Raw genomic sequence first — 13,316 nt, 5'->3', positions numbered from 1 at the left:
TTGGTAGAGAATACAATAAATAGCACCACTATAAATTCTGTTATCAGGTTAATCCAGCAAATAGTCAATTGGTAAATGTAAACAAATTTACAAGTTTCCATGACAACATACCAATTGTTTACCAGCAGAAAAGGAAAAAAGTGTGTTTGAAAAGAACAATTCTACAATTTTTCTCTCAGATTTAAGTTAGTTATTATTTCAAAGCAGCCAAGATGGCTTCATTTCTACACTCGTGTTTGAAAGTGCCCCTTGATCCGTGTAACAACTGTCCAGCTCCCATCTATAATCGACCCAAAATGTACCTGGGTCGCTTGTCCGTGACATCCAGTGCAGCCTTGCCCAGTACAACATTGATTTCAACTACAAAATCATGCAATTCCGATGTGGTGGACAGCAAATGGTCTTGCAATAGTGGAATTCGTCCATTGACCAAGTTCTACGATAGTATACCAGGTTTTTAAGAGAATTTCCTTATAGCTTCAGATATAACACATTGTTAATTTTTGTAGATTACGGTGAATTAACACATTTAACGGAAGAAGAATTCTATTCCACTTTGGATACTTTGAGAAGTACTTGTCGTGAATTGAAAACCAAACAAGTGGATTCATGTGTCACCGAAGAACGCTGCAGCAGTAGCACAACAACTAGTTCTTCCCAATCATTTCATTGTCAGAGTAAAAAATCTAAACAGACTAAGAAAAAGAAGAAGACAAGTGCTAAAAATCATCGTGAAACTGGTTCCGAAGAAACTGAGAGTATTTTAGATTTTTCCACTGAAAAAAACAAATCAACTTTTATTCCAGATTCAGCGTACACTTTGTCAAGTAAATGCTATGAAAATAGTTGGACATCTAAAAGGTAGGGAGTTAATCATTTTGAAGGATATGTTTATAGCTTTTGTGTTCAATTTCAGTTTAAAAAAGGAACTCGAAGAAGAAGTTGAGAAGTTTAAGAAGTCTCTAAAGGAATACGAATCTCAATTTAAAAGACCAACTGCACGCAGTTCATCACAGTTAAATCGAAATGAGTTTAGATCCACTTCTCGGTGTTCATTCAAAGAGAAAGGTGAAGATATAAAGAAAGACGCTACTGAAAGGTAAGTTAAGAAGTATTATTTAGAATAAGAAAACAAAAAGGATAATACACCTTTTTAATGTGTAATTGGAATTATTTCAGTTGTAAGATTTTATTTATAATTCGAGAATTCTATTTGCAATTCGAATTACTTCATATGTAATTCAAATTATTCCATTTGTAATTCGGTTTATTCCATTTGCATTTCGAAACATTTCATTTATAATTCGAAACCTCACTCCGTTACTCCAACAATTAAGGACGACATTTTATTTAGATTTCGTCCAAATTATTTACAAATTAAAAATATTTCTTCATCTTCCAGGGTACCTGTTAAAAGCACTTTCACATCAACTCTACGGGAACGACTGCGAAAATCGCTGTCATTCAATGACATACACTCCATTACCGAACCCATTGAATTAAAAGAACTTCGCGGTAAAACCAAAACTTTGGATAAACTTTCCTATAAAGGGAATAGGGATGCCCAAAAGGATGACAATAAGTTTAGTAAATATTTCGAAGAGAATACCAACAAAGCAGATGGTGTAGGGTAAATATGAAAATTATTTGCAATACCCAATAGATAATTTCACACCTTTGTTTTCTTCCTAGGAATATACCGAAAATTATTGTAGAAACACCAACAACGGATACATCCAGCGAACGGGTGGAAAGTGTCACCAAAACCAAGAAATCGAATGACGACAACAACTACAAAGTGCCATTTAAAATTTTCGATTTAGAATCCTCAAAGAAATCACATTGCCGAAAAGTATGGGAGTTTTTTTACTTGTCGATTAGTATGCCACAAACTGATCACAATTTTGTTTTTATTTCCAGCAAAACACTCCATCGCCCATACATCCAGTAGCTCGACCTAATCTTGCTGCCACCTTAAGGGTTGAGAGTTCCAAAAAGAAAGTAAAGGAGCTGAAAAACAATTGCACATATCACGACAAGACGCCGCAAGTCGATTGGGAGGTACGAAAGACACCGGCATGGAAAACTTTATCTTTGAAGTAAGTAAATAAACAAGTGAATCCATGAAGTGGCCAACGAACAGCAACTTTCCTTGTCTACATTTTTTTTCTCTTAAAAATAGTCTTCTAATTGAATCCTCTTCTCTTTTTTAGTGAAACTCATCAAGAAATCATAAAACTTCGCCTGGCGACACGTAAGGCCGAACAAGCTTTGCAAAAACGTGAATACGAATTGAACATGGAATTGATGAGGCAACGTGTAAAATCTGCCCCACTACTGTTGGAAGGTCCAACACATTGGGGACCAAATGTGGGCAAACTTACACACAACTGTCAAAGAGAGGGACGACGTCATATGTGCCAAAGTAATCAAAGAAAACGAACAAAGAAAAACTCCTCACGGACACACAGTAGTTGCAGACGTGGTCTATTCCATCTGTCTGATCCTGGTTTGGATTATGAACATTTCTTAGAGACTGCAAGAACGTCAAATGCCAACAACAACAGATCACAAGAATCAAGTCGAATGTCTCAAAAGTTAAATACGTTACGTAAAATATACGGTGGCGGAGGTGGTGGAAAATCTCAATCACGTTGTTCGAATCACAGTACAAATACCCATAATTCGGGAAAATCAAACGGAACAAAATTAAAGAAATCACATGACAAGAAAACTACAAAATCGGAAGAGAACTTTGTATTGCTGGAAAATGATAGCGCAGATGAATTATCAAGTTTGGATAGAGCATTTCTGTAGTAATTTCGTACTTGTAAAATAGGTTGAATTGTATTGAAAAGGGGTATCATAATAAAGATTAATATAAAGAAATATATTCGGAAATTTCCTATCCGTTAAGACCCAATTCATAGATAATGCTCGGGTGTAAAATTGAGTTGTTCTTATGAGCCAACCATTATGGCTGGTACATATCGTCACCTGAAATACCCAAAGACGTAAAACTCAAAGAGTTACGTTGACGTTACGTGGTTTGCCAACATTTTAGACTAGGGCCGTTGTAGAACTTTGGATGCCTATATCTCGGGAAGTATACATTTCCGCAATAAAAGCAATACATGTTTAGAATCGGGATAAAAAACACTATCTGTGGTAATTTTTTCATAATTTTCTGCGGTGGTTTGCCAACATTTTATACTAGGGCCTTTGTGGAACTTTGGAGGCCCATATCTCGAGAAGTATACATTTCCGCAACAGAAGCAATACATGGTTGGAATCGGGATAAAAAGCACTATCTGTGGTAATGTTTTTCATAATTTTCAGAGGCGGGTCGGTAAAGGAAAGATAAGCCCTTCTCCCCTAGTTTGACTTCGATGGACACGTAAATTATTCCGTAGTTCATCAAAGTTTTAAACATGGGTCACATTTGCAAGTAAGTTACATTTATCCGCGGCTTTTTATAGCTAAAGTTGAATACACATACAACGTTTGAGTAAAGTTTTGTGTTGGGCGTTGAGAAAAAAAACAACAACAACAGGGCGACGCCGATACCAAAGTCCAGCGTTTATCTGTTTGTCGGCATATATTTCAAATGAATTTGAATTTTCGGCATCATGCCCAACAGTGTAAAAACGGCCAAAACGACACAAAACTTTACCCAAACGTTGTATGTGTTTTCAGCTTAAAGGTTAAAAAATCATTTCCTTTTCCGAAACCGAAAAATATTCACAGATTTTGGAAAAATATTTTCTTCTGGAGAATGACAACATATTTTGACAAAAAACAGAAATCAAAATTAAAACTTCATATCAGCATTGACACTAGTATTACATGTTAGTGGTGTTTTACATTTATACGATTGCTCGTACGAGATTTTGTCTCCTCTTTGTGGTGGTTATTCTTGTTAAGCAGAGTTGCAAAACATAGTAAGAGAAATTGAAACAGAATTTAAGTTTTGCAATGAATTTGTGCATAAACAATTATTTAACGCATAAAATGATTATTTTTTATGAGTTTTTTAACATTTTTATGAAATATTTTTTATAAAATACCTTCTTTTGACATAAAGAATTTTTAACAAAATGTACACTTGGTACAATGTTACAAAAAAATGCAACCCTGTGTGTGAAATTTACGAATATGATCAAACAGGAGACAAAATTTCGTACGAGCAATCGTATAAATGTAAAACACCACTTAGTAAAATCAGCTGGCACTCGCTGTTACCTGTTATAATTGTACCATTGTTTGCATGTGTAATCAAGGCATATTTATACAAGGTAGAAGTGACAATCAGCTGTATTCTTACTTTTTTTGTAAATTTAGTTTTCAAAATGTAATAGGGTCTACTCATGAAATTTGAAACTTCGAGTTTTTTTCTATATATGTTATGAGTAGTTTTTCTATATATGTTATATTTATAGCAACGCATAGTTAACCTTTTTTTAAATTTAATTATACATTTTGAAAAAAAAGTATCTTTTAAAATCGTTAAAACATTTGTTATTATCTCATCAACACTATTATACTTGAGTAGTTTTTTTCTACTTGCCAATCATTCATTGAGAAAACATGTACTAAAAATTAAAAAAAAAAAATCATTTGTATTTATCTCATGATAATCATTCTATTTGAGTAGTTATTTACTTGCCGAACGCTCAGTAACTTATCGTAATTATAACTTATTTTTAAGATAACAATATTTTTATATGTAACTTGGAGTAGTTTAATTTGCAATTTAATTATAATCGGCCCTAGGGCTTAAAATTGCATTCACTGAAAGAAATAAATAAATAAATAAATAAAATTTGCTACGATAAAATTCTTCTATTCACCGTAAACGTGTAATAAAAATGACTTGCGACGGTTCTGAATATTTATATTTACATTTTGATTCAAATTTGATCTATTTTAGAGGATTTTCAAAATGTATTTATGTTTTTCCTGAACAAATTTTTGGAACAACCCTATTATTCAATATTTATCTTTGACAATTAATTTTCAATAACAACAATTGCTCTGTTCCAGAACCTGCAAGAAGCTACTACTTTTTACTACGATAACATTTTTTCCTTTATGTTAACGAAAAAAATAGTAAAAATTAGTAGATTCTTGCAGTACTGGAACAGACCAAATGTTTTTGTAAATTTGTTAGTTGTTGTAATTCATGCGTTTACCTTATATGAATGTGCCCTGTGTGTAATCATCGGGTAAACAAATGCACGGCGTTATTACACAATTCATTTTTTCTCAAAGTTGGGGTTTGTCAACCCAAAAGTATTTCTCATTTGTTCAGTTTTGCTTGGAGTACTGGAACGATTTTTTCGCAAAAAATTAATGGAAAACTGGCAAAAATAGTAGAAATTTTCTATTTCTGGAACAAAGCTATATGATGTATGAAGTTTCATGTGAATTTGTCATATTCGTGGGTAGGAAAATCTAAAGTCGAATTTTCGAGTTTATCTATAACCTAAATTCGCTTCGATTTTTAAACTCTTGCAACCTAAAAGTCGAGTAATCGATTAATCCAAAGTCGACTTGCGTATCCCTAATCAGTTGTTATTTGTGTTTCCAGCTGAAAAGTTCGTTTCAGCGGGAAGTGAGTTTGGAATCGGTGTTTAGTATTGTATTTGTCCGTGGTCTTTTCGTCTTTTTTCTTTCTGTGTTGGAGAAATTAAGAAAAAAAAAATAACAAAGAATAATTAGTGACAAAGCAAAAAATAAACAATATTTAAAAATCTTGCGAAAGTAATAAGGAAATAGGTAACGGGTCGGACCATCGGTAAACAGTAAAGAAACGATAAAACAACAATAAAAAATAACGACGTCACCGTAATCATCAAATATGAGATTTTATACGTTTGGAGCAACAACTGTTGCTCTTTTGTTGGCATTTGTCGTGATTGTCAGTGGACAAGAAGCTGAGGTAAGTCGTCTTATCACAATTTTGAAGCTTCATTGTAGTTCATCTGTCAAATAGATAAAAGAGATCAACGGAAATATGAAAATTCCAATTGGAAAAGTTACTAACTCTTTGATTGGACGAGAAGTCAGATGTCGCTAACAGTTAGTTTAAGCTTGTTTTTTTTACATTTTGTTTTTCAACGGTGATATGAGCACGCTTACACACACACACAAACTTATGATATAAGAAATACTACACCAATGGTGGGCAAATTGCGAGAGACTCATGTATTTTTTACACTTTTGTGTATGAGGCCGAGCATTTCTGCCCAACAGTGTACTACACCTACTGCGTCAATTCATAAACTTACACAAACTGCAACTAAATCGAAACAAGTAATCGATTTTTTACACTACTAATACCCCCTATATTTTGAAATGCATAACACCGTTTTTTTGCTTGAGATACAATATTCCGCAGTTACTCATTGAATTGATTGATAATCTACAATAGCCACATTTGCAATAGACTTTATAACGGCATTACATTTGTATTCGTCGTTCTCCAGAGACGCAACTATAACAAAGAAAACAATTTTTGTTTTTATTTTTACTGAAATTAAGGTCATGTTTATCGTCTATACTTTCGTTTTTGCGTATTTTGAAAATATACTTATAAACAAATAATGGCAATTTACTTATCGCATGATCATCTTTTATGCCGGCAACTAATTGTTGGAGGTCGCCGTCGCTGCATTAGCTTTCTTTGTTGTCATAATCATTGAGCGGGTTCCATTGTTTAGGAGACGTACGAAATTGTAATACGAAGTGTGTGTATTGTCGCATACAAAAACAAGTGGGTCTTAACTTTTCGGAAATGTCTTATAATGGTGTTAAACATTATTAAATTGTTTAAGGGCACCTCTCGGATCGGGCTGTTGATATTCTTCGGGGCCCCGATTACAACGATATATACGGGTATGTTCTGAGACACACTTCACCTCTCACTTCACGACTCAAGCATTTTGTTCACCCAATTTACTCTTATTTTTTGCGAACTTCTCAGGGCTAAGATTCATTAGGGTATTTAAAAAGAAGAGTACACCCTAGTCCGTCCATCAAATACTCGAAAAGTAACTGTTTTTAATCGACAATTCGGAAATGGTACGCTTTCTTTTTGGAATTAGAAGACGAGATCACATTTCGGAATTTGTTTCTAAATTCTTTGGCTGTTCTTTCAATATCTTTGTTAGATATCCTAATTTGTGCCTAGAATTAAGAGTTCTTTGCTTGAAAGATCCTTTATTGTTAGAATTGCCCGGTATTGGAATGTGTTACCCTATGATCTGCGCATTTTTTCTCAATCTAATAATGGTTTTCGTTTGAAGCTCATGCAATAGGTACAACTCCGCTTAGAATACCATATTTTTCTGCTTGAATGTATTTATACTTTAATCTCCTCTCGGAGTTACTATGTTTTAAACCTGTTAAAATGTTCCTTGAATCTGAAATATTATTTGTTCTTATATATATTTTTTCTTGCGGCTGGGGAGCCATATGTTAGGGATATTAAATATAATATAATACATACTCAGGACTCTTTAAGCTATGTAATATGTATTTTTTGGCCTGGTTGGCTTTGTATTACACTATGGATAAATAAATACATAAAAAAAATAAATAAATAAATAAATAAAAATGTCTTACTTTAACACCATTACGTTGCACAATGGTGCCCCAGTGGACAAAAATCGAAAAATGTGTTTTTGACTTTTTTAAAATTTTATGAATTCATTTTATTGAGAACACTTCAAATAGGACAATTCTGAAAGAATTTTGTCGATATATGGTGTTACTATAAAGTTATAGCCCCTCAAACATAGAACACTTTTCGTTGGTAATTTATATTGAAATTTATATAAAAACGGACCAAATATTCAAGGAACTGTATTTAAAGAAGTTAATGGAATTATTACATCTTTTGAGATGGGAATTAAAGAGTGGCCAATGGACTTCCTCTTTGTGAAAAAAAATGTTTACATAAAATGTTTATATATAAAGTACCGTTATGTTGATTGAAGCAATAACATTTTATACAAAACTAATGCATTTCGTTTCTTTCATGGAGCGTATCTAAATCTAATTGCAGCAAATTGCAGCTTCGGCCATTTGGTACATGAAACAGACATGCCTTTCGAATAAAATTACACTATGCAACACTGAAAATGCAAACAACTTCTAGCATGGATTTTTTGAAAGTACATATTTAGACTACAAAAACCCTAGTTGGGTTTTGTCCTGTCAGATCCAGTTCGAATTTTATGGCCTAATCTAAACCGGGCTAAATCTTCACTTTTTTGCATTTATCAGGCCTTTATCTTAGAAACGAATAGGAATTTGGCCTTGCTGTCTTTAGCAATATTGTAGCTCTAAACTAGTAGAACTTATCTCTTGAAGAAACCACATAAGAAAAACTCCATCTAGGGCATCAAAATCTATAAAATGTAGAAAATTTTACATAATTGCTGAAATTTTGGTCAGTATCGGCTAAACTATTGGGAGTTGAACCAAGTAACCTTTTGCAAAAACCTTCCAAATAAAGTTCTCAACAATTCTTTAGAACATTCTGAAACTCTAAAATGCTTACTTCATGTTGTTTCAGCGGTATTTTGCATCATATCTCTTACAACACGTATTTCAAACACAGTTCACATCAACAGTTTATTCTCGCATTTCGGATTTCACTACATTATTGACATTTTTATTAAATCGTCGTTGAAAAATGTACTGAAAACAACGGCATAGAGGCTTTTTACAACAATGACATGTTCTGAAGAGTTGTGTATTACATTCCAGGGAATATTTTCCCAAAAGAAAATATTCAGAAAAAATTAACGGTTTTAGAGATACGGTGCGAAGTGTATAAAAATTGTGGACTTTTTGCATATATTTTGAAATTTGAGGCAATAAATGTAGTTTTTCGAGTTCATTATTTCTCCAAATATTTTATTCTTGTCCTTATCTACAAATTTGCTTCAGAGGTCAGAAGAAGATTCGCATTGGTTTCAGAGATATAGCCCCGAATTTCTTTAAAATCTCAATATTTAGCCATGTTTAGATGGGGCCATAAAATCCAAGCTGGATCTGACACAACAAAACCCAACTAGGGTTTCTTGTCGTTTGGGTCTGTGCTTTCAAAAAATCCTCAGTTCGAAGTGTTTGCACAAGATCACCTTAAAAATGTTGCACAGTGTTATGTAAAAATTACATCCGACAAAATCCGATTCTTTGAGACACAACCAGATTATCATAGACAGTTTGAACGAAAAATCCATGTTTTATTATTTTGCCTCGGTTTACCAATTCACTTTATTTGACTTATTCGTTTTATATTTGTTAATACATTTTTGCGTTGTCAAAAACACATCAAAAAGCGCCATAATGTTAAGAATGGGATATTGTTGTTATATGTATGATAAATTCATACTGCAAATGTTATAATTATTATTTTTATTTATTTTATTATTTACTTATTTTTATTTATATTTAAGTTACTATGTAATACCCAATTTGAAATACATTTGAAATACATCAACATAATAAATATGAACGATATTCAATCCAAATTGACTGAGATATAGCAAAATCGGGGAAATATATATATTAGGGGGCTATATCCAAATCTGAACCGATTTTTCTCAAAATCGGTAAAACTAATTATGGGCTTATGAAAATATCACATATTTAATTTGAAGGTTATTCGATCAAAATTGACTGAGATGTAGCAAAATCGAAGAAAGATATATATATGGGGGCTATATCCAAATCTGGACCGATTTGGACCAACGTTTGAATTTTTCATTTCTATGCGCTCATAAATACTTGTACAAAAATTCATTGACCTAGGTCAACTCCTTCTATTTTTGTCCACGTTTACAAGGGAGCGGCATCATTGTGCGTTGTTGTGAATGTTGTTTAGGGTCATACGGGCTACCTATTTTGGTTCGATCCGAGAGGTGTCCATAAACGATAAGCAAGTTTTTTCCTCAGGAGAGAAAAATATTCCGGAACATTACTGATCTAAGTCAACGTCATGATTGCACATATCATAATAATAGATAGATTGAGTGGGTTTAATATACATATTAGAGTATAATTGTTCGATCATAGTTTCATTAACTATTGTTACTTTCCCTATAACTGGATCGCAAAAAAACACTCAACTCAATATTGACAATATTCGCTCAATATTCTTTGGAATTTAGGTAAATTATTTGAAAAGCTTATTTTAGGTAGAGAATACGGTGAACCCGACAAAAAGAATGTAAGATCGTGTTTATATTATAGTCTTTTGCAGCGTTAACACTTTAAATGAGGATTTATTTGACGTATACGCAAAGGAATTGACATTTGAAACCCAGTGGGTTTGTTAAATTCGGTTATATATAAACGTACTATTAGACCTATTTTATTATATGCCTTTTATACCTTTATGGATTAGCATTCTTCCTTCGATTGTCCGAGAGCTTGAGTTTTGTGAAAGAATGTTGCCCAGGCAGAGAGTGAAGAAGAATTTTCAAACCCCTACAAAAAGATACTCGAATTTACCACATATATTCTGAAGTCATTTTCCAAGGAAATTTGTTGATAGCTTGCCCAATCATGAAAATACGTTGGTTGAAGGCATTCACAATCATGAACGTGAATTTGGCTGGTCAGATATGAATTGTCCTCCGTTGGCATTATCAAATGATTTTAATCCTATATTTTCACTTCTCGCTGATTCTTAGAAGGAGGCTGCATATCCGGAAGGATGAAGGCTAGTTGTTGTTGTTTAGTGTAACGATCGTGCCAGGCGCCTATCTCTAGTCTACAACCCTCAAGGGAGCCGAAAAAGAGATGGATCAAAAACCACAGGCAGAAGGTCAACTATATCAGAAATTGATTCTTTGTCGCATAGTCTTGGAAGATCCTATAACAACATTGAAGAACTAAGTAAAGTAGCTACAAACTGGGAAATAAATTTCGTAGTTATTCGAACAAGTTTTGCTTCATATCGTCTTAGAGAAACGGGCCATAATTATTTTTCTTTGCGATCGTGTTTGTTTAAATAGTTTGGATTACGTAATTAAATGTTTATCAAAACTGCTTAAAAATCTTCGTATCATTATACATTATGAATATGGCCATTAAACAGGATTTTCTACTTTGCTTCTTTTGGAGCTGGATTTCAATAACTTGAAGAATTATCAAAGTTTGTGAATTTTAGGAGCTTTATGTAAGATCTACTGTATGCTAATTTAATTTCTTAGTATTAGATCTTTGCCTTTTAATTTAACCTTAAATAACATAAATTGCTATATAAAAAAATGTCGCATTTTTTATTCTATTCATGACAACAAACACACAATTTGCTCACCAAATGAAAATAACTTATTCTACCTAAATTCCCATTAGCGGCGTTTTATTGTTAAATACAAATAAAATATTCCAATACAAATAAGTATGGGATTATGCTCTGTACAAAAATATTGCGCGCTGCTTGCTTAGTTTAATTAATTAAAATTCAATTGAAATTTATTGCCAATACAAATTATGTGTTTGCCTTAGTCACTTGGGAAAGTAAATAAATGCATGTGTTTGGCTATATACAAATTTTGCTTATTTTACCCATTACAATGTAATGTTTTTATATTGCAAAAATTAAGTATAATGATGGGCTATTTTAATATTGCCATCATTAGTCAAACAGACACCTTAATGATGGATATTATTTACAACGCCTGTGACGCATGTCGCCGACATATGCCTGCCCGCCAAGGCAGGTTACAAGAAGCAATTACGCATAAAATACCACCTGAGTCACTCAATTCAAATGAACTTTTGTAAATGAATTAATTGCTGCCTTGAATGTAAATAATAATAATTCAAAATCAAAGTACAAACACACGGTGTGTATGTATTTTTAATTAGTACATTCTATATGTAAGTATTGATTTAGAATAATCAATCGCACCCATTTAACACTTACCTCAGAATCAAGTTCCCCAGTACGTTTTCCAAAATTGCTAATTTTAATATTTTTTTGCCCAATGTTGTATAAAATTATGCAAAAAGTAGAATTCTGCTGATATCAGCGAATTAAAAACCAGTTCCTTATTCGCTTCTCCGTTTCAATTTATAACTGACCCATTTCGAATTCGTGCTGTTTTTCTTTCTCTACTGATATTGAATATAGATTTACGTTATTTCAGCCAATAATTCTTCTTCTGTCAACAAATAATTCTTTTGTTCAACAATTTTTTTGTAGTTGACTTTTTTATCAATTCAAATTTGCGGTAGCGAGTTTCGAACAAAGAAAAATGTTGTCAATCCTACCAGAACAATCGGGTCGCAAATTGATATGATTTGTAGGGCATATTTATTTATTTAAAAACAACTTTAAATGAGTTCAAAGCCATCAGTAGTGCGATTCTCTAACTCATTTTTGAGTTACCGACAATTGTCGGTAAAATTAAAGTGCTTATAACTTCAGTAATTACCGATGTTTTTCGGTAAGTTAGCGACAAATAAAAAGCAGTCGTAAAGTTCTACCGATAGCAAGAGTGTTGTCAACTTTTATTTGAACTTTTCATTCATAATTTTGCGTTTTAATTTTACAGATTTTTGTCGGTAACTCAAAAAATGAGTTAGAGAATCGCACTACTGGCCAAAAAAAAAGATTGAATTAAATCATATTATATAGATTTATGTTTACACAACTCCAACACAATAAAAAGCATAAAGCTATATGCAAATGTAAATATAATTGAGTATGGTAGCATTGCTCTGTAATGCTACGTTTACATTTTCGAAATCCACTCGATTTCAACTGTCAATTCCATAGCTCAAACGTCAAATGAAATCTCATCTGGTTTTCATTTGACGTTTAACCTATGGATTTGACAGTTGAAATCAAGTGGATTTCGTAAATGTAAACAAAGCATAAGGTTACACGGGCTCGAATTCAGGTCTTAGTTCAATTTTTTGTAGCGAAGAACGCACAAAAACAATATATTAAATATTATCAACAAAATTCAAATTAAGGAATTGCAAGAATCTTTCATTTTTTAATATTTTTAAAGGAAAAAATTGTAAAATTTTCAAAAATAATGGATTCTTAGAGGTTCTGCAACAGAAAATATACTTTTGGTTGAACTCTTTTTTTATTATTTTGTTAAAACAAAATATATTTTGATAGCAAGAGAAGACATCAGCTAACGAATCATCTGACAATTGAATCATGGATAGACTCATAATGTTGAAAGAAGATTATGCAATTCAATAGAAGAGGTCAAACAAATTTTGATATCGGAAATTGATTTCGGATACACATTTTGATGCCCACTAGAGGTACC

General features: G+C 32.6%; 2 protein-coding genes across 4 annotated transcripts in view; both read left to right on the top strand.

Moving 5' to 3' along the window:
* The first annotated feature begins 51 nt into the window (after window positions 1–51).
* LOC141405966 (uncharacterized) lies at window positions 52–2,889 on the top strand. Its single transcript, XM_073990936.1, has 8 exons — window positions 52–140; window positions 208–453; window positions 510–861; window positions 917–1,099; window positions 1,403–1,630; window positions 1,693–1,852; window positions 1,921–2,099; window positions 2,214–2,889. The coding sequence occupies exons 2-8, from the start codon at window positions 213–215 to the stop codon at window positions 2,815–2,817; spliced, it is 1,947 nt and encodes a 648-aa protein (XP_073847037.1). The 5' UTR covers window positions 52–140; window positions 208–212; the 3' UTR covers window positions 2,818–2,889.
* Window positions 2,890–5,544: 2,655 nt separating this feature from the next.
* CtsF (Cathepsin F) overlaps window positions 5,545–13,316 on the top strand; it is an 82,595-nt gene continuing 74,823 nt past the window's right edge. Inside the window, exon 1 of one of the 3 annotated variants that reach the window (XM_073990300.1) lies at window positions 5,545–5,941. In XM_073990300.1, the coding sequence (XP_073846401.1) occupies window positions 5,861–5,941 (81 nt within the window). In that variant the 5' untranslated portion in view covers window positions 5,545–5,860. The remainder of the gene's footprint in view (window positions 5,942–13,316) is intronic. The other 2 variants (XM_073990315.1, XM_073990307.1) reach the window with 2 other exon arrangements.

This window comes from Musca autumnalis, unplaced genomic scaffold, assembly GCF_047663935.1.
Source record: "Musca autumnalis isolate F117 unplaced genomic scaffold, ASM4766393v1 scaffold_1, whole genome shotgun sequence".
NCBI lineage: Eukaryota > Metazoa > Arthropoda > Insecta > Diptera > Muscidae > Musca > Musca autumnalis.
This window is presented reverse-complemented; position numbering and strand designations above follow the sequence as displayed.